Here is a 25177-nt window from a genome sequence, read left to right as displayed (position 1 = left end):
CCTTCTCCTCAAAGGTATTCGGGTCGGGTGCCTCTGGGGACGTGAGGTTCTTCATCTATTATAGGTTTGGGACGCACAAACTATCAAGAGTTTTCTTCTGCTTGTCACCCCTGTGATCTTGTTGGCAGTGAATAGTAGAGCTGATCGTGTCCTGTGAAGATACAAGGACATTTTCCACAGCAAGCTAAACTGGAATAAAGGCGCGAGAGCCAACATTTATGTCAACCCAGATTTAACATCCATGATATTTAGAGCCAGACCAGTCCCTATGCTCTGCAGAATGTGGCGACTAGAGGCGTTTCACAGTAACTTCAAGCTTGTGACTTTAAAAGATTATTATTATCAAAAGGTCGAGGCTGAACTGAAGCGATTAGAAGAAGTGGGCATAATTGGACCAGTTCAGTTCTCTGAGTGGGCGGCCCCATTGTTGTAGTCACCACTAGCTGTATTATATGTATTATGTTAAGACACATATACTAGAGGTAAATAGTAACGCCCTGCCCGCTGGCTCCGCCCAGTAGGCGGCGTATAAATGTGTGTGCTCGCCGGTGCTGCAGCCATTCTGGTAGCAGCTACAGGAGGCATAACATCTTTGCTCAATAAAGCCTCGATTATTCCACTACTCACGTCTTTGTGATAATTGATAATGCATCACCCAAAGTCCCCGTCCTCAAGTCAGATTGATCCATAAGAATCTGTGGGCGCTACAAGTTAACCATCAGTCAGGCTACCCAGGTGGATAGGAAACCCAGTCCCGAGAATCAAAGACCTCTATGCCAAGCTGGCAGTAGGTCTTCCCTTCTTTAAATTAGATCTCAGCCACACATATCTACAATCGGAATTTCAAGACTCCTTAAAGATCTGCAGGAAAGGTGAAGATCAGGAACGTGGAGACGAAAATACCAAACAGCCAGACGGGTGGGACGGCGGGTGACCTGGAAACCATTTTGTTTTGCTCCCATTCTCCACTGTGAAACTGTTTGCATTGGAGCCATCAAACTGTACATGTTGTCATGGAAAGAACGGATGAAACTCAGGAGCTTTGGTAGACAGGCAATTACCCCCACCACCCAAAAAAAATCTTGTAGAGGAGGAATTTTTAATCATAGAATTTACAGTGCAGAAGGAGGCCATTCGGCCCATCGAGTCTGCACCGGCTTTTGGAAAGAGCACCCTACCCAAGGTCAACACCGGCACCCTATCCCCATAACCCAGTAACCCCACCCAACACTAAGGGCAATTTATCATGGCCAATCCACCTAACCTGCACATCTATGGACTGTGGGAGGAAACCGGAGCACCCGGAGGAAACCCACGCGCACACGGGGAGGATGTGCAGACTCCGCACAGACAGTGACCCAAGCTGGAATCGAACCTGAGACCCTGGAGCTGTGAAGCAATTGTGCTATCCACAAGGCTACCGTGCTGCCCAATAATAATAATCTTTATTGTCACAAGTAGGTTTACATTAACCCTGCAATGAAGTTACTGTGAAAAGCCCCAAGTCACTGCATTCTGGCACCTGTTCGGGTACATAGAAGGAGAATTCAGAATGTCCAATTCACCTGAAGACAAGTCTTTCAGGACTTGTGGGAGGAAACCGGAGCACCCGGAGGAAACTCACGCAGACACGGGGAGAACATGTAGACTCCACACAGACAGTGACCCAAGCCAGAATCGAACCTGGGACCCTGGAGCTGTGAAGCAACAATGCTAATCACTGTGCTATCGTACCACTCTTACGAATTTACGGTTGTAAATCTTGGCAGATGTACTCGTAAAATTTAATAAGGATTCAAAAATCCGACGGTATCTGACAGCAAGTTATTACGGCAGCTAAGAGGTGTTTACCGATTCCTCACGCTGTGTCTGCACGTTGTGGAAAAATGCCCTCTTCTGGTGTGTCTGCAGCAGGTTGACGTTGCGGGCGGCGCTAGGACCCAGGCCAGGGAGGTAGTGCTGGGCTCCCTGTCAGTGGCAGAGGATGGGAGACAGGCAGACAGACAGAGAGGGAGGGAGGTTGCACCGCTCACAAGGAGCAGAGAGGAACCACTGGCAGCAAAATACCATTTGCAGTATCCTGGCAACACCCCTGACGCACAGATCGCAGCCTGTCCTCCCCCCGCCCAGCCGTCAGACCCACACACACAGGGTGATGAGGTGCAGGTGCACAAACTTGCAGCATGGACCTGACCAGCGGCGTGCGGCGGTGACCCAGTGGTCTGTATCTCGGTAAATACAGGTGAGCAGAGCGTCTGTCCCAGTGCTGTACAACTGCATTTACATTTCACTTCATTTACTGGTGGGTTAAAAAAAATCAGTGGATAATGTGTTTGCTTCTGTGCCGACCTGAACAAATGGTACAACATCTTACAGGTAACCTGAAAGATGTTGGCGGGAATGTACCTCAGTCGTTAAACTGTTATCCCACCTTCCCGGCCCGGCTGGAATATGCGTTTTATTTTTACCTGCGCCATTTGGGACGAACCAGCAAGGATCTCCTCTACCCCAACCCCCCCTCACACACACCATATTTTTATGGAGTGCTTTATTGCAATGATCAGGCTGTGGACCCATTCAGTTGTGGATCAAACAGATTTCGGAATAGCTGTGAATTGCATTATGTTTAAAATGTTCTTCGCATTTGAAGTATGTGTATGTTATGCAAAAGAAATACACCCAGAGTGCAGATTAAGCAAGACTTTCACTGGAAAGAGAACATGGGAGAATTTTTCGACTCAGAATAGAAAACCAGTTCTAAAATGTTTCAAGAGACTGGAACACTGAACATCGGCATTGGAACATCCTGTGCTGTGGATCCAGAAAGGTTACTTTGCAGACGGATGCCAATCAGCCAGTCACCTTAGTGCCGCCTCTCTGCAAGAGCAACTCAAACTTTGTCCCATTCCCCCATCGTTTCCTTGTAGCCTTGTAAAGTTTAATTTTAAATCTTCAGTTGCTTCTCCAACTCCCTTTAGAAAACCCCAATTGAACCTGCCTTCCACCACGCACTCTTGACAGGCCTTCCCAGATCTTAACCACTAGCACTAGCTCAATAAATGTTTATTTTTCTCTCATGTCGCCGTCGTTTCTTTTGCCATTTATTTTAAGTTGGGATACTCAGGTTCTTGAGCATTCAGCCAACAGGAACAGTTTTACCACATCTCTATCGAGACCCCTTATGATTTTGAATGCCCCTATCAAACCTCTCCACTTCTCTTCCTTGAGGAGGATAATCCCAATGTCATCAATTCATGACTCGCTGTTAAAGGCGGAGCAGAAACTCTTGTTTAAAAAAGTCATTTGTAAAACCTGTACTGGGTTTTGGAATGCGAACCGCGAAGGAAAAGCATTATTATTAGAGAAGATTTTAAAGCGTATTTATAGGAGTGGACTTTGGAAACTCATGTGATAATCAATTGGGTGGATTCAGAGGAGAAATCCACATTTACTTGGGGCTCCGAGTGGAAGAGTGGAAAGCAAAGTCCTTTATCTCTGGAATCATTCTCATAAACCTTTTCTGCACCCTCTGTCACGCCCTTCACAGGTTTTTGGATTCGGTTCGCATTCCAAAACCCAGTACAGGTTTTACAAATGACTTTTTTAAACAAAAGTTTCTGCTCCGCCTTTAACAGGGAGTCGAGCACAGCATTTGATTCCAAACCCATTAGGATTTATTTGTATTGAGTGTTGTGCAAACTGCTCACAATTGCTTTAACTTTTGATCCCCAGACTATTAAAATGGCACCAAATATTTGTTTTACCTTTGAAGGCTGTTGTCCCACTTTAAATCTGGACACTGCAGTTGTCTCTTCAACTCAGAACACTTTTTTTTACTCTTCCTTGAATTCATATGAACCATACCTTGGTCTCTGTTCACTTAACTCAACACCTAAAGGATACTTTTCTTCATTTCTCCAGTTTCCTCAACTAGATGGACTTTGGATTTTCAGCATCTGTTTTCTTAACCAGTACTCCACAGTATGGTTTTACTTCTAGCAAAACTGAGAGAGATAATCCCTCTCTAGCCTTCCAAACCAACTTCTAGGGAAGCTGTGAGAGCTGCCTTCTCTCTCACTACCTATCACCAACTGCAATCAAATTGCTAAAATTTAAAAGCCTCTCCACACTACAAGGTCCCAGTTGCTAAGCAACACCCACATACTTATGCTTTATATTTATTCTTCACGCCGTAGCCTTCTCTAAGTACAATAGAAAAACGGTTGGAACTTAACCAACCCCCACACATACAACACCTTTGTCCAACATTAATCTATTTATAGGTTTTACCCTTCCAGGCACAGAAACATTAAATTAAACCCACTTTAAACTATACCTTATTTCTAATGTTTACCAAAACAAATATAAGCCCCATAAGGTCCAGAGGAGGTTCACAAGAATGATCCCTGGAATGAAGAGCTTGTCATATGAGGAGCGGTTCAGGACTCTGGGTCTGTACTCATTGAAGTTTAGAAGAATGAGGGGTAATCTTATTGAAACTTACAGGATACTGCGAGGCCTGGATAGAGTGAACATGGAGAGGATGTTTCCGCTAGTAGGAAAAACCAGTACCCAAGGGCAAAGCCTCAGACTGAAGGGACAAACCTTTAAAACTGAGATGAGGAGGAATTTCTTCAGCCGGAGGGTGGTGACTCTGGAACTCTTTGCCATAGAAGACTGTGGAGGCCAAATCACTGAGTGTTTTTAATAGATAAGTTCTTGATTAATAAGGGGACCTGGGATTATGGGGAGAAGACAGGAGAATTGGGATGAGAAAAATATCAGCCATGATTGAATGGCAGAGCAGACTCAAAGGACTGAGCAGTCTTTTCTGCTCCCATGTCTTATGGTTTTGTAAACCTACCTTTGTTTTCCAAACCACCTGTCCTGCCGCCTTCAATGATTTATGCACATGTACCCCCAGGTCGTTCTGATCCTCCACTCACTTTAGAATTGTATTATTTATTTTATATTGCTTTTCATTTCTTTGACCAAAATGTATCAATGTAAACTTCCTGCATTAAATTTAATCTGCTAGGGGTCACCACATTCTACTAGCCTTACTATGCCCTCTTGAAGACTTTTCACTATCCTTCTTACAGTTCACAGTATTCCCAACAAATAGTGGTAGTCAGAACTTTCATGTCACTCATTGTCTGCCTTAATGTTTAGGCAGATTTCCATCCAGGCAATTGCAGTTCGACCAGACAAAAACCTCATTCATAAATGCTAATTTGCCATTAGAACCTCAAATACTATTTTTGTTTCTGCCAACCTCCATACTCCCACCCAAACATAAAGAAGTACAAGTCGTGAACTGTTCATTTTCAGCCAAAATTAAACGCAATCTCAGATGCAATTAAGTAAAGCTGGAGAGATGGTAAGTTTTTCATGGCAGTTCTTTATGGATGTTGAAACTTGAAGACCTCCAAACTCAATGAATTTGTTGCTGTAAGTTCTGAAATACCTGCAGCTCTCAGTGCTGCTTCTTTTCATTCTTAACACTTATATCCCTCCACTTTCAGGAATTGCTGCTAACCCTCCTCATTTAGCCACCATAACATAACCCAGTCAGCGAGCTGCCTACACGAGAGAATGTTTTGTGCGGGCAGAATACATACTAACTGCTTTATATTAAAGACAAAAGAATAAAATGGATTGTGACCCACTGATGCTTACCAGCCGATGCTTTATCTGTCTGACTATCACATTCTCTGACCATCTCTGCCTGAGCACCCTCTGCCCTGGACGCACCCTGCCCTGGACACAACCTGCCCTGGACCCACCCCGCCCTGGACGCAACCCGCCCTGGACACCCTCTGCCCTGGACGCACCCTGCTCTGGACGCACCATGTCCTGGACACACCCCGCCCTGGACGCACCCCGCCCTGGACGCACCCAGCCCTGGACACCCTCTGCCCTGGACGCACCCTGTTCTGGACGCACCATGTCCTGGACGCACCCCGCCCTGGACGCACCCCGCCCTGGACGCACCCAGCCCTGGACACCCTCTGCCCTGGACGCACCCTGCCCTGGACGCACCCTGCCCTGGACGCACCCCGCCCTGGACGCACCCCGCCCTGGACACCCTCTGCCCTGGACGCACCCTGCCCTGGACGCACCCTGCCCTGGACGCACCCTGCTCTGGACGCACCCTGCCCTGGACGCACCCTGCTCTGGACACCCTCTGCCCTGGGCACCCTCTGCCCTGGACGCACCCTGCTCTGGACGCACCCCGCCCTGGACGCACCCAGCCCTGGACACCCTCTGCCCTGGACGCACCCTGCTCTGGACGCACCCCGCCGTGGACGCACCCTGCTCTGGACGCACCCTGCTCTGGACGCACCTTGCTCTGGACGCACCCCGCCCTGGACGCACCCTGCTCTGGACGCACCCCGCCCTGGGCGCACCCTACACTGGACGCACCCCGCCCTGGACGCACCCCGCCCTGGACGCACCCCGCCCTGGACGCACCCCGCCCTGGACGCACCCTGCCCTGGACACCCCTGCCCTGGCTACCAGCTGCCCAGGCCATCACATGCCCAAATAGTGCCACAAAATAAAATTTCCACTTCTGTGTTCGAATAATGATCTCTCAATATGAAAATAAGTATGCTAACTTCCGCTTTGTTTTCCGGTGTTAATTCTGAACCTGGAAATTCAATTAAGTGCCATTGATCCTTGTGTAAAAGCTGGGATCTGCCGTAAGGAATCTCCACAGCTGATTCTAGATCAGGAAGAGATTTCTTAATTTAAATATTCATGGCAGGTGATAGTGCCAGTTTGGATGGATTTCAGTTGCCCACCATAATGGAGAGATGGCTATTGAAGACCTTCTGCTTGAAAGAAACCCAGCATAGCTAGGCCCACCAGTTTGTTTGAGCCATGGCTGGCTCCACCATTTCCTGAAACGTTCCGTCTGCAAGGATTTAGGCCAAGACTCAGGCCTAGATCCACGGGGTGGATCTTCTGCTAACCAAAAGCGCAAGGCAGGTCTTTTTACCTGGCACTACACCAAGCCAGCAGATCACCATCTAGACCAGGGAAACTCGGAAAGCCCCTCTCCTTTTTTGACCATGCTGCTATGGTCATTGTGGACCTGTTTTGTACAGATAGGGGCTCTGCCCAAAACAAGGCCTTGTGGAGAGTAGCAGCAATAAATAGGCCTGTTGATCTGGTTGTGGCCACATATCTGGGCCTTGCGTGCACTCCTACCTGACCTGCAGCCAGCGTAGTTCTGTGGACCCACCTGTTATCAGATCACCAGTCAAAACAACCTTTGCTTTACCCTCTCAAAATGCTTTTGGAGCTATATCCTCAACCCTTTTATTTTGATGAGTTTTTGAAGTCCATTCTTCTTTGCTCTGGTATTCCTCTTATAATAGGAGTGCCTAAAACTTAGGAAATTATCAAAATGTGGCCGACCAAAGTTTTATACAAAAGCAGGTCTTCTTTTCTACCATATTCAACATATTAAAATCCACAATCTAATTTGTCTCTTATTGTACTTGTACTTGCATTTCCACCTTTGACAGGAAAATGGTAAAGGTACATCAAGAAAACGACTTCAAATTATATAGCAAGAGGAAAACAAAAGGAGTCAAAGGTTTAAGTTAATAGTGGGTACATTTAGGATAGATATCAAAAAATTCCCCTTCACACAAGGAGTGGCCAATGTAGGGAATTGACTTCCAGATAGCATAGTGGAGATGGAAATCCTTAAAGAATTGCAGTTGGATGCTAAAATAGGAAACCACCACCCACTTTGGCCAAATGCCAGGGACAAGGCCATTTGGGCTACCTGTTCTTGCAAGGACACATCAGTGGCAGTTGTCCTGGGCCAAACTGTTCAGTCCCTGAACAGAGCCCTCCTGAAGCCCAAATGGGCTAAGGAATTTCATTTAGACTGTATGCTCTCCAGTCCGAAATGCCTGGGACCAAATGAATTCTGGATTTCCAAATTTCCTGCCTTATAGAATGACGTTGGCATGCCTAACCACAAGTGAAACAGAAAACCTCTACTTACCTGAAATGCCAAGTCGTGGGAGAACATTATGAAAAAGTATTTTAAATTGTTTTATTCATCAAAATACTGTACCTTCCACCATTCCATTCTCAACATTCTGTACTAAAATGATGCCAATGATATTAAGAGAATGCTCGAGTCTGCTCGAAAGATTTCTGGACAGCTTGCATTACCAAACAATAGATTTCCTTACTGGAGAGCTTACAGTTTATTATTTATGATTGATCACCTCTGGGATTCATTATCTTACTTCTGAAAAGACGGAGCTGTCTGAGAGACTCGAAAGAAACTCCTGCCAGACGTGGACTGAAGTGCGTTTTATGGCAGCCTTTAAAGGTAAAGATGGAGGAAATTTTCAGTAAAGTTTGAAACTCCCCAATTTTCCCCTATCATTTTGGAGGTGGCAATTGGTGGAAGACCTACCAATGGCCCCACTACCCTTCTACCCCCCGCCTCCCCTCACCCCAGCGGCATTTACAGTCTGAATTGAAGGACAATCCCTGCTGAACAGTGACTATGAGACCATTAGCAACAGGAAAAGACAATTGGCAGGATTCTCCGTTTGGGAGATATGTTCTCCCGAAGGAGCTGAATTGCTGATTTGCGCTCCTGCTGGGGCCGCAAATAAGGAAGCGTTCCCAATTTTTGCATGGTGCGGATTGCAAGGGATTCCCTAGGGAACCCTGCTATTGGGCCGCCATTTTGAGTGGGTGGCCCGATAGTGAGGTCCAGTGGCTGGGCCCCCTCCCCACCTTCAATGCAATTCAGTACCCGCCCTTTGGTCACCCCCTTCCCTTCCCGAGACCCACCAGAAGAGACACCCATGCCTCGAAGCCCCCCAGAAGAGACCCCTGTCTGGAAGTCCCCCGGAAGAAACACCCGTGTCTGGAAGCTAGAGAGTAGTCCAGACAGAGGCAGTGAAACACATCACTGCGTTAACACTCACTTGTGCAATGCACCTGCTGGCTCAGGCACAGGAAGCAAAACCTGTCAATTCTTGGATAGAGAAAACCAGTCAGGTGGGTTTAAACCCCTCAGATCTTTTGATCTGCAAGCCATTCATTCATTTCTTTTTGATTTGATTTTACTAGGCTGTGAATGACAGCTTGCAGATACACCCAACTGACTGCATTGTTCCATTCATCTCCCTTCATGCTTGAGTGACTTTGATGTAATCAGTAGTGAAATTACTGTTTTTAGAATTATACTGAAGAGGATTGGTGAGGGTAATGCTGCTAGAATCGTGTAGAACCTGAAAAGGACCCAGACTGGTTGGTGCAATGGGTAAGAAAGTGATAGATTAGATTTAATATAGAGAAGGAATTCATCTTTGGTGAGAAGAACACGTGATTGAATATTCCTTAGACCTGATGCTGCGGCACCTTCTGAGCCTGAAATATGGAACATAGCGTCTCTCGTGGAACTCTGGTGTAGTGCGGGAGAAGACAGGACATAACCCATTTGTAATGGCACTAGCTGCACTATGGTAAGTTTAAAGATCCAGTTTGAATGTCAGTATAGCAGGCTGGTGAGATGGCATCTGGGTGAGATGGTACGCAGATAAGATGGCAGGTGTGCATGATGGCGACAGGGTGAGTTGGTAGGTGGGCAACGTAATAGGTGGGTGAGGAGATAGAAGGGTAGGGTGGTAGATGGGTGAGGTAGCAGGTAGGTGAATGGTAGTTGGGTCTTATCTATGGGGTAGTTCGGTGGTTGGGGGGAGTCGGGTCAGGAAGATAATTGGGTCGGAGGTGGGACAGTTGGATAATTAAAACAGTAGTTGGTGGTTTAGGGGGGCTGATTACAGGAAATCAGTGTGACTGAGGGGGTCGGGAGGTTGTCAGTTGTGTAGTTACCCAGATGTTAGAACAGGTTTTAATCCGTCTAACATTTCCTGGATAACTATTCAGGTATGTACTGTGGAACTGCCCCAAGTCTCCCAACAATAACTCTGGAGACATTCAGGGAGAGTCCTGGGGAACAGTTAGATTTCCCACCTACAACAATCTGGTGAGCAGAAGATTTGGAGCAACATAAAATAAAGGGTACAATTCTCATGGGGATGCAGGGGCAGAGGGACCTGTGTGGCCATATGCATAAATCGTTGAAGGTGGCAGGATAGTTGAGAGAGTGGTTAGTAAAGCATACTGGGCTTTATCAATAGGGGCATTGAGTACAAATGCAAGGAATTAATGTTAAACCTTTAAAAATGCTGGTTCAGTCTCAATTGGAATATTGTATTATTTTCTGGACACCACACTTTAGAAAGAATGTGAAGGCATAAGCGAAGCGAAAGTGCAGGAAAGATTCCTGAGTGCGGTTGCCGGGATGAGGAATTTCAGTTACGTAGATAGATTGGAGAAGTTGGGACTGTTCTTGTTAGTGATGGGAAGGTTTTTTTTTAATTTTTCCAATTTAGCGTGGCCAATCCACCTACTCTGCGCATCTTTGGGTTGTGGGGGTGAGACCCACGCAGACATGGGGAGAATGTGCAAACTCCACCCGGATAGTGTAGCTGGGCTGGGATCAAACCCGGGTCCTCAGCGCCATGAGGCAGCAGTGCATGAAGGGAAGGTTAAGAAAAGATTTGATCGAGGTATTCAAAATCATGAAAGGGCTGGACAGCACCAATGGCAGAAGGATTGAGAAACATACAACACAGCTTTAAGATAATTGGCAAAAGAAACAATAGTAACACGAGGAAAATGTTTCCACGCAGCGAGTTCAGATTTGAAATGCACTGTCGAAGAATGTGGTGGTGGCAGGGTCATTTGAGGCTTTTAACAGGGAACTGAATCAACTGAAAACCAAGAGGTTGCTACAGGGGAAAGGCTAGGGAGTGGCTAAGTGAATTGCTGCTTCTGAGGGGCATCACAATACAAGGGGCAGAATGGCCAGCTGCTGTGCTGTAACCATCCTAAAGTTCTATAAATGTGCCAGACTTTTCAGAAATGTGAGGCACGGCAGCTGAATCTGCGACTTTAAAGCACTGGTTCAGCACCTCTGACTTTGTCCAAACCAGATCAGGGTTCTGGGTGTTATTATGAGCAGAAAGCCAATGTAGAACAAGCATATCCAGGCTGCAGGGGAAAAGACAAGAAAAATGATCATATTGCCCAAAAGAGCCAGATCCCACTTTCATGAGGGGACAGTCAATGTGTGGTAGTATCAGGTATTGCGGTACCCGAGAGGCTGTAGACCATTGGGTAAGCCTAGCAGCTTGCCATTGGCTGTTTAGTATGTGGCTCCGCCCTGACAGGTGGGGTATAAGAACAGATGCCGTCCCAGCAGCCCTCATTCTGTACCGAAGCTGCTGGGGAACAGATCTAGTCTATTAAAGCCTTCAGTTATAAAAACTCGTCTTCGAGTCTAATTGATTGTGTATCAATTTAATAGACTACTCTTGGGCTGAAAGAATGGATCTCCGAATCAAGCCGGAGTGTCTACAACTCAGCCCCCACGCGGAGAACTCGGCTTCGATTTTTAAGCGCTGACTGGCGTGCTTCAAAGGCTACCTCGATACGGCCAGAGGCACCCTCTCAGGAGAACAGAAACTGCATCTTTTGCACTCGAGAGTAAGCCCTGGTATCTTCTCCCTCATCGAGGAGGCGGAGGACTATGATGATGCAATCGAACTGTTAAAGGGACATTATATACGCCCTGTGAATCAGGTCTACGCACGTCACCTGCTTGCAACTTGACGGCAAAGCCCAGGGGACTCACTGGAGGACTTCTACCGTGCACTACTAGTGCTAGGCAGAAACTATGGCTGCCCGCCAGTTTCGGGCAGCGAGCACACGGAACTTCTGATCCGGGATGCCTTCGTAGCAGGTATGAGCTCTTCAGAGATCCGACAAAGACTTTTAGAAAAGGACACCCTGGGACTGAGAGAGGCACGGGCCCTGGCAGGGTCCATGGATGTGGCCTCCCAAAACATGCAGTCCTATGTGCCCGACCGCGCGTTGGCCCCCTGGGCTGCGTGGCATCCCGCAGCGGCAGCCCCACTGACCTTCCCCGTGTCCCCGCAGGCCTGCGCTGTTAGACGGCCCACTAGCTCCGTTGGGCCCCGTTGCTTCTTCTGCGGGCAGGCGAAACACCCCCGCCAGCGCTGCCCAGCCCGCATCTCCACCTGCAAAGGGTGCGGCAAGAAGGGCCACTTTGTGGGGGTCTGCCAAGCACGAGCCGTGGCCGCGTTCTCCCAATGACTCCGGACCGCCGCGGCAACCTTCCTTTCGGGCCCCAGGCGGCCAGCACTCACCGCCACCCCCCTCTCCGAGGACCATGCCAGACCCACGGCCGTGGCCATCTTGGCCCTCGGACACCACGCTGGACGGATGGGCGCCGCCATTTTGTCCATCCCCGCCGCCATTTTGTACATCGCCGACCTCCATGTGCGATCCATGGGAGACGCCATCTTGGATGGGGCCCCAGGCCCCCAGCGCAGCCGCCTACATGCCCGATCGCAACCCACAACTGCTCCATCTGGCCTCGGTGACGCTGGACCAGAATTGACCTCGCAACAGCAACGACGACGATCTTCATCAACGGCCACGAGACGTCTTGCGTGATCGACTCTGGGAGCACGGAGAGCTTTATACACCCGGACACGGTAAGGCGCTGTTCACTTGGTACCCACCCTGTAAACCAAAAAATCCCCCTGGCCTCCGGGTCACACTCGGTGGAGATAAAGGGGTTTTGCCTAGCAAACCTCACTGTCCAAGGCAGGAAATTCAACAATTTTCGCCTTTATGTCCTGCCGCACCTCTGCGCGGCCACACTCCTGGGGTTAGACTTCCAATGTAACTTGCAACGCCGCACTTTTAAATTTGGCGGTCCTATAGCCCCCCTTACTGTCTGCGGCCTCGCGACCCTTAAGGTCGACCCGCCTTCCCTGTTTACGAACCTCACCCCGGATTGCAAACCCGTCGCCACCAGGAGCAGACGGTACAGTGCCCAGGACCGGACCTTCATCAGGTCAGAGGTCCAAAGGCTACTGAGGGAAGGAGTCATTGAAGCTAGCAACAGTCCCTGGAGAGCTCAAGTAGTGGTGGTAAAGGCCGGGGAGAAGCATAGGATGGTCATTGACTACAGTCAGACCATCAACAGGTTTACGCAACTGGATGCGTACCCTCTCCCCCACATATCCGACCTGATGAACCGGATCGCACAATACAAGGTCTTCTCCACGGTGGATCTCAAGTCCGCCTACCATCAGCTACCCCTCCGCACTAGTGACCGCAAGTACACTGCCTTCGAAGCAGATGGGCGGCTCTACCAATTTTTAAGGGTTCCCTTTGGTGTCACTAATCTGGGGCGTCATTCTCCGACCCCCCGCCGGGTCGGAGAATGGCCGTTGGCCGCCGTGAATCCCGTCCCCGCCGAAGTCTCCGGTACCGGAGATTGGGCGGGGGCGGGAATCGGGCAGCGCCGGTTGGCGGGACCCCCCGCTGGATTCTCCGGCCCGGATGGGCCGAAGTCCCGCCCAGAAATTGCCTGTCCCGCCGGCGTAAATCAAAGCTGGTATTTACCGGCGGGACCAGGCAGCATGGGCGGGCTCCGGGGTCCTGGGGAGGGCGCGGGGCGATCTGACCCCGGGGGGTGCCCCCACGGTGGCCTGGCCCATAATCGGGGCCCACCGATCCGCGGGCGGGCCTGTGCCGTGGGGGCACTCTTTCCCTTCCGCCTCCGCAACGGCCTCCACCATGGCGGAGGCGGAAGAGACTCTCCCCACTGCGCATGCGCGGGAAACTGTCGGTGGCTGCTGACGCTCCCGCGCATGTGCCGCATTTCCGCGCCAGCTGGCGTGGCAACAAACGCCATTTCCGCCAGCTGGCGGGGCGGAAATCCCTCTGGTGCCGGCCTAGCCCCTCAATGTTGGGGCTCGGCCCCCAAAGATGCGGAGCATTCCGCACCTTTGGGCCGGCGCGATGCCCGTCTGATTGGCGCCGTTTTTGGCGCCAGTCGGCGGACATTGCGCCATTGGGGGAGAATTTTGCCCGGGGTCTCCGTCTTCCAACGCGAGATGGACCGAATGGTTGACCGGTACGGCTTACGCGCAACGTTCCCGTATCTTGATAACGTCACCATCTGCGGCCATGACCAACAGGACCACGACACCAACCTCCGAAAATTTCTCCAGACCGCGAAAATCCTTAATTTAACGTACAATAAGGATAAATGCGTCTTTAGCACCGACCGCCTAGCCATTCTCGGCGATGTAGTGCGAAATGGAGTTATAAGCCCCGAACCTGAACGCATGCGCCCCCTTATGGAGTTCCCCCTCTCTCACTGCCCCAAGGCCCTGAAGCGCTGCCTCGGGTTTTTCAGTTATTACGCCCAGTGGGTCCCCAACTACGCAGACAAAGCCAGACCCCTGATCCAGTCCACAACCTTCCCCCTTTCGATGGAGGCCCGCCAGGCCTTCTGCCGCATCAAAGCAGACATTGCAAAGGCCACGATGCGCGCCATCGACGAGTCCCTCCCCTTCCACGTCGAGAGCGATGCGTCCGACGTAGCTCTGGCCGCCACCCTCAATCAAGCAGGCAGACCCGTGGCCTTCTTCTCCCATACCCTCCATGCTTCCGAAATCCGCCACTCCTCAGTCGAAAAGGAGGCTCAAGCCATAGTAGAAGCCGTGCAACACTGGAGGCATTACCTGGCCGGCAGGAGATTCACTCTCCTCACTGACCAACGGTCGGTAGCGTTCACGTTTGATAATGCACAGCGGGGCAAGATTAAGAACAACAAGATCCTGCGGCGGAGGATAGAACTCTCCACCTACAACTACGGGATCTTGTACCGTCCTGGGAAGCTAAATGAGCCATCGATGCCCTGTCCCGCGGCACGTGTGCCACCACACAAGTGGACTGCCTCCGAGCCCTCCACGAGGACCTCTGCCACCCGGGGGTTACTCGCTTTTTTAACTTTATTAAGGGCCGCAACTTGCCCTACTCCATCGAAGAGGTCAGGACAGTCACCAGGGACTGCCAAATCTGCGCGGAGTGCAAACCGCACTTCTTACGGCCAGAGAGGGCGCACCTGATAAAGGCTTCCCGTCCCTTTGAGCGCCTCAGTGTGGACTTCAAAGGCCCCCTCCCCTCCACCGACCGCAACACGTATTTCCTGAACGTGATTGACGAGTACTCCCGGTTCTCGTTCGCCATCCCCTGCCCCGACATGACCACTACCACTGTCATCAAGGCCCTCCAGGGTATCTTTACACTGTTCGGGTTCCCCGCGTACATACATAGTGATAGGGGGTCCTCCTTTATGAGCGACGAACTGCATCAATTCCTGCTCAGCAAGGGCATCGCCTCAAGCGGGACGACCAGTTACAACCCCCGGGGAAACGGGCAGGTAGAGAAGGAGAACGGAACAATCTGGAAGACCGTCCTACTGGCCCTGCCAGTCTCCCGCTGGCAGGAAGTCCTCCCGGAGGCCCTCCACGCCATTCGGTCGCTGCTCTGTACAACCACCAATCAGACACCTTATGAACGTCTCCTTGTCTTCCCCAGGAAGTCCTCCTCCGGGACCTCGCTCCCAACCTGGCTAGCGACACCCGGACCCATCCTGCTTCGGAAGCACTTGCAGGCGCACAAGTCCGACCCGTTGGTCGAGAGGGTCCACCTGCTGCACGCTAACCCCCAGTACGCCTACGTGGCGTTCCCTGACGGCCGGCAAGATACAGTCTCCCTCCGGGACCTGGCGCCCGCCGGAACCCCATGCGCACCCAAACCAATAACCCCCCCCCCGCAGCACCTCACTGGGGGGTCAGTCCTCCCGCCGCCCCTGCCTGGGCCATCCCACCCACTGATGCTCCCTACAGGCGTCCCCCTCTCGGGTCCACCATTTGCCCCACCAGCGCCGGGTGACGAAGCTGCCATGGGCGACGAAGCCACGCTCCTGGAGTCGCAGACGCCCGGACACCCACCAGAACCACCACAGAGGCTCAGACGATCTAGGAGGATGGCCAGACCACCCGACCGACTGATTGCTACACTGTAACTGTATCTGTACATGAACACTGACTATATACATATGCCACACTTATAAATACTCACGGTACCTCCATATCTGATCATACCATGTTAAATGCAATTGCAACCACTGGCCACCACCCCCGCCGGATTCTTTTTTAACAGGGGGTGAATGTGGTAGTATCAGGTATTGCGGTACCCAAGAGGTTGTAGACCATTGGGTAAGCCTAGCAGCTTGCCATTGGATGTTGGTATGTGGCTCTGCCCTGACAGGTGGGGTATAAGAACAGATGCCGTCCCAGCAGCCCTCATTCTGTACCGAAGCTGCTGGGGAACAGATCTAGTCTATTAAAGCCTTCAGTTATGATATAACCTCGTCTTCGAGTCTAATTGATCGTGCATCACAATGTAAGGCTTTACTCGTAGCTGATTGGAATATGGAGGGGGTTAGTGAGGTAGACACTTAATGTGCACACAACACTGACATCAAAAGGGTTTGTCAACCTAGGCCCCAAACCGGCTTGAATTGATAGTACCTGCAGCATTTGTCAAGGAAGCTTGGTCGTTTTCAGGTTTGGACTTCACTTGACATTAATCAGCGAGTGTCGAAGAGATATACTGTTTCGCCTGCCAATTTGGAACTGCAGAAAACCACCTTCGGGCCCCAAAAATGTTAGAAAAAAACCAGAATTATTCCAGAAAGATTCCAGCAATTTCTGTAAAAGATGCTGGGGGTCAGGCACTCAATGTCCAGTACATCTGGAAACAGCAGACAAGGTGCACTCTCCACACATTTTTATGTTTAAATCGCAATTGACGTCTGAAAACCAGCGTAGAACCTCAATTTATTTATTTAAGCAGCTGCGTACCTGCTTTGAGTGGCAGTGCTTGGAGGTCTGCCTGAAAATTGCATCTGCAGGAGAATGGGTATACAAGATGCACACTGGCTTTCCTCTGTCAATCATTTCCTTTTCAGATGAGAAATGGCAGCAGGCTGTTGAAAATCCCTGACCCCTGAAACATGGCACTGTCAGATAAGGAGAGAATAAACAAAAGAACTTAACTGCCTGTCAGAAGCAGGGCATCACATTTCATTCTGTATGATAGCTGTACTATCACATTTGTTGAAGCTTTGCCCCAGAGATTTAGTGTCAAGCTAACAATCTTTGCAATTCATGCAGCATTTTATTTTGGGGGGGCGGGGCACAGGCCTCTCTATTTCTACCCTTGTCTCAATCACCTAGGTGACAGAAATGTTCACAAAGTATGAGGCAGCATGTGCCTAACTGATCTGCAAGAGATAGTTTATAATAGTCATTTTTAGTTGCTGTGGATTAAATCTGCCCTTTGCTTTTTTTTCTTGGCGGTATCCTTCCAGTCAATGGGAGGTGGCCGGAAACCCCAGATAATTCTATACAAGAGTTCCCACCATCCTACACCGAAGTTACACCAGCTGATTCTTCCAATCGGCTGCTGTAACTTCAGCTTAAACCCTACATAAGGATAAACAGGTTTCCCACTAATCTCCCGCCAAATTTACAATGGCTGAATGGGAGAACCCATAAGTTAACCTCCTGGTATCTGTTACTGTCTCCAGTGTTCTTGGGCGTCATTCTCCGACCCCCCGCCGGGTTGGAGAATCGCCGGGGGCTGCCGTGAATCCCGCTCCTGCTGGTTGCCGAAGTCTCCAGTACTGGATATTCGGCGGGGGCAGGAATCGGGCTGCGCCGGTTGGCGGGCCCCCCCGCTGGATTCTCCGGCCCGGATGGGCCGAAGTCCCGCCGATAAATTGCCTGTCCCACCGGCGTGGATTAAACCACCTTTTGAACGGCGGGACAAGGCGGCGTGGGGGGGCTCCGGGGTCCTGGGGGGGGCGCGGGGCAATCTGGCCCCGGGGGGTGCCCCCACGGTGGCCTGGCCCGCGATCGGGGCCCAACGATCTGCGGGCGGGCCTGTCCCGTGGGGGCACTCTTTCCCTTTCGCCTCCGCCACGGTCTCCACCATGGCGGAGGCGGAAGAGACTCCCTCCACTGCGCATGCGCGGGAAACTGTCAGCGGCCGCTGACGCTCCCGCGCATGTGCCGCCCCGAGATGTCATTTCCGCGCCAGCTGGCGGGGCAACAAAGGCCGTTTCCGCCAGCTGGCGGGGCGGAAATCCCTCCGGCGTCGGCCTAGCCCCTCAATGTTGGGGCTCGGCCCCCAAAGATGCGGAGCATTCCGCACCTTTGGGGCGGCGCGATGCCCGTCTGATTGGCGCCGTTTTGGGCGCCAGTCGGCGGACATCGCGCCGTTTGGGGAGAATTTCGCCCCTTATTTTTGAAATATCCGCACTGCTACTTCCTAATTCTGTCTCACAACAAATCTATCAATAACCTGTTAGGAGCCTGGTTCTGGTATTGTTATCACATCGGCAGGCAAAGAAGTGCATTACTGAGTTTGACAACTGCAATATTCAATATTGCAATATATTTAATATTGGCCATAATTTTTGGATTTTATCATTATGTTGGACAGAAGTTTCAGCACTTGCAAAAAGGGAGGATAGAAAGGTGCTTTTAGAGAGTTGTACACAAAGCAAGCTGGTAGAAGTAAAAATTTGTCTTTTGTGTATGTTCAATCATTGTTTTTTTTATTTCTTCTGATTCCTATCAGGATTTTCATTGGAAAATTTAGAAATCTGCATTGAAAGTAATCGGCAAAAATGTAAAGGTGTAACTCTAAAAATCAAGTAATTTTAGTTCATGCTGTGAATAAAATGCCCCACTGTTACAAAAGACAGCTATAATACAAAGCAATAATATTAAAATCAATTCATAATGAAATGCCGTTTCCTCAAGTACCTTAAATGAAGATAAATTTCAAAACCAGGAGGACTGAAATCTTTCTAAACACAGTTCATTAGAATAGGATTTCAGGGGATCTGCTTCTCTCTTACAGAAAACAGCTGTAAATACAACACGATGGCTACGCAGCCTGTGCCAAAACTTGAAATAAAGCTTTTCGAAGATGGGCAGGACGACCCAGAGAGTCAGAATGATGATCATCTGAGGAGTCTGAAAGCACTCACCCAAAAACTGAGGCTGGAAACCAGAAGGCCTTCCTATCTAGAGTGGAAAGCCAAACTTGAAGGGAAAGACTGGAAAAGCTCAAAGCCGTCGGAGGATCAAGAGCTCCCAGCGACAAAGAAACCCAGCGAGGAGCCCAGCAGCCTCAAGGGAACACCAAAGCAGCTCAGCGGTAGTTCTGTGATGGATGGCAGCTTGACTTCAGGAAAATTCAGCGGCTTTGAAAATATTGACGAGGCACTGAGCTGGCTCAGGAAGGAATTGGTAAGTTCGAACGCATTCACTTTTATCTTTTATCCTTAAGGTTAAGACACTCCTTCCTTTCTGGATCTTCTAAGGGTATATTGTTGGAACGTGGATAGCACGAACACAAACTGCTTTATTTAATTTCCTTTTGGTTTTACCTCAATTCACAGCAGTTTTAAATATTACCTCAGTAATCTATTTACTGACTGTGTGCCTTGAATATTATGCCAGCATCTCAAAGCTGCTAGTTATTCAATCCCTTTGGCATAAAGCTCATTGACATGCACACAAGGGCTCGACAAAGTTCACACCAAAAATATTTATCCAATTGTATCATAAGAGAGATGATTTGTCCACCAAAGTCCAATCACTCAACTACTCAATCCCCAGCACATCCTCGTAGCAGATTTGCATTGCAAGAACCAACTCATTTCACAGCTTGCTGTTGGTCAATGGTCATTAGTTTCAAAACAAATTATATTATTTCACACAATTGATGTCGATGTGAATGGTGATGTAGATTTTGACAGCAGATTGAAACTAATCAATGGATAATGAAATGTAAAGTTAATGGCACTGTTCTCTTCCTCCCCTTAAAGAGAGAGAAGAAACACTCCTCCACTGTTTGCATTGCTGCTTCCTGATTTTGATGTTTCTGTTCACTGTCTCCTTATTTTCATTGTGATTGGGATGTTGCTTGTTTCTGTCTTCAGTCTCTAGTTCCTGTCCATTACTTCCTGTTATTTGCATTGCAAGTTCTATTTGTTTCTGTTGGGTTAGATGTCAGATACGATGGGCCGAATGGCCTTCTTCTGCACTATAACAATTCTGCAGTTCTGTGATGGTGAAGGGTGGATGAGGAACATGTTGTGATACTCAGCGAGAACGCGGACATGGCAGCATCAGAAACTAAAATAAAAGAAGAAATGTTCGACGGGTGGTTTAGAGTCCAATGCTAATGTTAAGACTGAGCAAGGCTGCTGTCAGAGGAACAGAGTGGCAATAGATGGTTGTTGTGCTGGTGTTGGTTACAGAATGTGTCTGTTAAAGGAGTCTTTATATGTTAGCAGCAAGTCTTTAATAACTACTTGCAACTATATACATATACATTGGAAAGGGTGCAGGAAAGGAGCTATCTCCATATCTAGGTCTTCAACGTCTCTGCTCACACTCTGGGTCATATGTCCTGTTGATGCTTCTCGGCCTTTTGGCTAAGATCAAGCCTGAGATCAGGTATGATGCCTGTTCTTGTCAGCTTGGATCTAATATATCCTTTTTGTGGGGACCATGAATAGGATTCTATTTGAATTTGAATTGTTTCTTGGAGCAAGCAAGGAGATGGATTAAGGAATTGCCCGTCCACTCGGCGAAAAAAGGTGTGAATGAAAGGTGAATTTATTCAAGCATGAGTGAATACTGATAATAGGCTTCAAAGGGATGACTTTGGATCAATACAAGGGTTGACAAGCCTTGCCCTTCAGTTACACAGCCCATCTTCAGTTTGACCTGAGAGAATGTTCACAAAGCCCCATTATTGTTTGATCATTTTGAATACCGGATGTAAAAAACTTATTTGAATCACTTTTGAAAGTATTTTCCTAAATATTCGTAGTTATTGCGTGGATTTGGCAAAGTTTGGAAGTATTTTTTCAGCTCTTCTGATCTGTCCCTATTTATAATCCATGTACAACCCACACAATCATGACATCCAACATTTTGGGATTCTTCTGCTGCGAACAGCAGAATGAGAAAATTTGCTTATTTGTTGAATGGGCGTCAATGTAATTTTGCTGCTTGTTACTGTACTAATGCACAGATTTTTGTTTTTTAAAAACCAGACGGAGATGCGCCTGCAAGACCAGCAGCTGGCGAGACAACTGATGCGTCTTCGCAGCGACATCAACAAGCTGAAGATTGAACAAACCTGCCATTTGCACCAACGAATGCTTAACGATGCCACCTATGAACTCGAGGAGCGGGATGAACTGTCGGACTTGTTTTGTGACTTCCCAGTGACCAATGCCTTCACTCTCTCAGCGCCCCTCAAGCTTATCGGTGTGACTAAAATGAACATTAATTCCAGGAGGTTTTCTTTGTGTTAGAAGTTCCATGAGCATTGTCCAGTTAAAACTGTAATAGCTTCCCTTTGGAGATGACTAGAGCAAGCTTCAGAACAGCAGAGGAGGTAGTCTGGTTTCCTTTTCTTGTATATTACTTTTGCTGCCTTTTTTCCCAGTCCGTTTTTCCCTCTTTTCTCTGGCCTCTCCTGCACTCAGCAATTCACACTGCTGTATAAGACCATATGTAATGGAAACACTTCAAATAGAGTGAGTATTTGAAGGTTCTTTGACCAAGTGGTCTAATCCTCTCCCCACCCTACAGTAGGGGTCTCCACCACTAGAGATCAGGAGCATGAAATCTGGCAAGATTTTCAACTTCCAACCCCAGGACTGTTGCAATCAGCCGTCTCACCCCAGTCTGGATCCAGTGATCAAATATGATCAACATTCAAAACCTGTACTGAAGAAGAGTCATATTGGACTCAAAATGTTAACACTGTTTCGCTCTCCACAGCTGTGGCCAGACCTGCCGGGTTTTTCCAGCACTTTCTGTTTTTATTTCAGACCTCCAGCAGCCAGAACATTTTGCTCTGATCAAATATGTGACCTTCTTCGTAATCAGGAGAGAAGAACCTTCAGTTTGAATGCAGTGTTCAAAGTTTTATGTAAGAAATTTCAAACCACTTGGTAATTCTAGCTGCTTTCAGTGAATTCCTTGAGAGGGTCATTATCAACTCCAGCGGAGGTAGATACAGGCTGTTATGTGTTGGCTACCCGTTACCCAGCCTGCCAGTTCCAACCCATTGAAGGCAACAGAAAGGATGTCTGGCATTAGCCCCAGTATCCCACGTAGGACCTGTAACAAGCCAAAAAAATATGGTTGCTGTGTCTGTGAATAGAACCACGGGGTTATTATCATGGGCCATCACTGGTTCATAGTTTTAACCATTATTGGTGTAGTGCCCCTAAAAACAGTGGGGAATGACTTGTATTCCCATTTTTTCTGCCTCTGCAGAAATGTCTCTCTCTCTCTCTCTCTCCTCCTCCTCCCCCCCCCCCCCCCCCCCCCCCCTAATCTTGTGCCTGAGGTGCCTACCTGAATAAGGTGGTAAGGTTTTTCAGAATGCAAATCGGGGTCCAATGATGCCCACATGAAACATTTGCCATTGGAGTTTGAAGTCCGGAAGCTGCAATGTATTTTCGGAATATTGTTAAGAGATGTATCGAAACAGGTGATTTGCCTGCTCTTCATCTGTCCCTCATTACAAACTAAACATTGGGAAAATACCTTGAAACAATTCTCAGCCCCATGAAGACACCTATCAGCTCGAACGTCTGAACGACAATGAAGTAAAAATTCAAAGTAATCTTTTTTTTTTATTGCACAGTAGCCATTTCAAGAAGGAAAGCAAGTAGATTCATGAAATTTGTGAGTATGATCCTGGTGGTAGGATAACATAAGGAGGTAAAACACTGCACTACAGTACATTATGGAGTATACTAGGATAGAGGTTTACATTTACAATCCTGTGTCTTGGTCAAGACTTCACTAAGAGCTGTCAAGTGGAAGCCAACATAGAAAGAATCCTGAGAGACCATTGTCACAATCTCCCAATGGCAGAAACAGGCCAGTATTGGCCAAGGCCCAGCAGACCATTTACCCATCTCCGTTTATCACCTGGGGAATGAGATCATAGAATTTACAGTGCAGAAGGGGCCAGTCGGCCCATCAAATCCCACCTTGGAAAGACACTATACTTAAGCCCACGCCTCCACCCTATCCCAGTAACCCCAGCTAACCTTTTGGACACTAAGGGACCATAGAATGGCCAATATACCTAACCTGCACATCTTTGGACTGTGGGAAGATATCAGAGCACCCGGAGGAAACCCACGCTGACACGGGGAGAAAGTGCAAACTCCACACAGTCACCCAAGGCCGGAGATGAACCTGGGACCCTGGAACTGTGAGGCAACAGTGCCAACCACCGTGCCGCCCAATGTGGTGTAAGAAGACCCAAACAGCAGAGCGAAAGAAAGTACAAAGCAATTTACAGGAAAGCTGAGACTCTCTGGACTTGTTATCACAATGCAAAGAAGATCAGCCCACCAGCTCCACAACAATTGTTTGTTTGACCTGTTGTGGGTGGGAGCATTGTCAATAATAATAATCTTTATTGTCACAAGTGGGCTTACATTAACACTGCAATGAAGTTACTGTGAGAAGCCCTGAGTCGCCACATTCCGGAACCTGTTCGGATCACAGAGGGAGAATTCAGAATGTCCAATTCACCTAAACCTGATTTACTGGGAGACAGTTTCCTCCATCCATATGGGCAGACATAATAAGATACAAATAAAAGAAATACCTCCTCTGAGATGGTACTGCAGAAAGCCTGGGCAATTATTCAAAAAAGATGGCTAAAAAGGAATAGTAATTCCATTAAGAATTTTGGCTATTTTGTAGATAGTGCAGAGTGCTGACTGTTCTCTGCCAGAGAGACTGCAACTACTGGTAGGAGATGTATGCCTTCATGTTAATGTTCCATGAAACTTCAATTTTTCCCCATTGTCTTCTGTGCTGGGGATTGGCTCCAATGGGACACCCATTCAATACTTTTCAACTTGCTACTCTACATGAGCCTAAACAGGCTATTTATTAAGTTGGACCTACTGCCCAAGAACCATCTCTAACAGAGAGAGTTAAAGTACACTGGAAACAAATTAAACTGGAACGTTCCAAGTCTGCACAGTTCAGTACCAAACCACTGACCCTCAACAAAAAAGTACTTGAAAGGTGATATATTTCTCATGGTTAATGTCGTGTCTTAATCAAATTTTGACTTAGTTTTGTATCAATGTGTCATTGTGCAGATGAAAGCGGACAGAAGCACAAAAGCAGTCACGCGAGATCAAGTCAGGTGAAGGAACCTGACTGCAGCCTTATCTGTCACTGGCTGAGGAAAAGAAGCAAGAGAGAGAGAGAATGAGGCCCAGGTGGATTTGTCCCATTCAATTGAAAGAGTTGCCTTTTATACATAAATGTTTCTGGTGTTTTATGATTTTTATGGTTAAACATACCAGCCTCCCCGAACAGGCGCCGAAATGTGGCGACTAGGGGCTTTTCACAGTAACTTCATTTGAAGCCTACTTGTGACAATAAGCAATTTTCTTTTCATTTCATTTGAAAGAGACATAGTTAGAAAGTTAATAGAGGTACTGCTGAATTAACACATAATCAAGAAAGAAATTAGGACATTCTGACAGGAAAAATCCTTGGAGAATCCAGTATATTAACAATAACAAGCAGCATCTAAATAGCCATTCTGAAACAATACAAACTCACTGCTGGCCGTGCGCAAACTTTCAGGTGGCATTGGTGTTTAGCAATGGCACTTCATGTCAGATTTTATTTGCTCAAAAGTTTAAAAAAATCAATGGTTAGCATCATCTTATATTTGTTATTGGTCCTTTGATGGCATTAGTAACTGGCTTCAAATCAGACTAGTGATATACTTTGATGTGATTCCCATTGAAGAATCAAGCGGTTGTAAATTGGTCAATAATTCTTAAATTACCAATCTCTTGAATAACACCAAGTTTCACCTGTTGTCAGTAGTTATTACTGTTTTGTGGCAGCTTCAAAATTAATAAAAATCTAGAAGGTAAAACAGTCCATGCTAATTTTTATTGATCAAGAACAATGGTAGTTGTGTTTTCTTATATCCAGGAAGGGAGGAATTCTGCACCCCCGTGATTCTGTGTTGGGGTCTTCACTGGGCCTAGAATGGAGCCTTTACTATA

General features: G+C 48.1%; 1 protein-coding gene across 1 annotated transcript; it reads left to right on the top strand.

Moving 5' to 3' along the window:
- Window positions 1-1980: 1980 nt before the first annotated feature.
- Window positions 1981-22424, top strand: fam167aa (family with sequence similarity 167 member Aa). The gene is made up of 3 exons (XM_072499050.1): window positions 1981-2242; window positions 18940-19331; window positions 21152-22424. The coding sequence occupies exons 2-3, from the start codon at window positions 18963-18965 to the stop codon at window positions 21413-21415; spliced, it is 633 nt and encodes a 210-aa protein (XP_072355151.1). The 5' UTR covers window positions 1981-2242; window positions 18940-18962; the 3' UTR covers window positions 21416-22424.
- Window positions 22425-25177: the final 2753 nt, after the last annotated feature.

Source organism: Scyliorhinus torazame, chromosome 4 (genome assembly GCF_047496885.1).
Source record: "Scyliorhinus torazame isolate Kashiwa2021f chromosome 4, sScyTor2.1, whole genome shotgun sequence".
NCBI classification, from domain to species: domain Eukaryota; kingdom Metazoa; phylum Chordata; class Chondrichthyes; order Carcharhiniformes; family Scyliorhinidae; genus Scyliorhinus; species Scyliorhinus torazame.
Note: the sequence above shows the minus strand (reverse complement) of the source record. Positions and strands in the feature narration are given on the sequence as shown.

Bases quoted from the DNA above. Each gene is read 5' to 3' on its own strand.
- fam167aa (XM_072499050.1), top strand. From the start codon at position 18,963: ATGGCTACGCAGCCTGTGCCAAAACTTGAAATAAAGCTTTTCGAAGAT. The intron at 19,332-21,151 runs GTAAGTTCGAAC...TTTAAAAACCAG, and splicing joins GCTGGCTCAGGAAGGAATTG to ACGGAGATGCGCCTGCAAGA.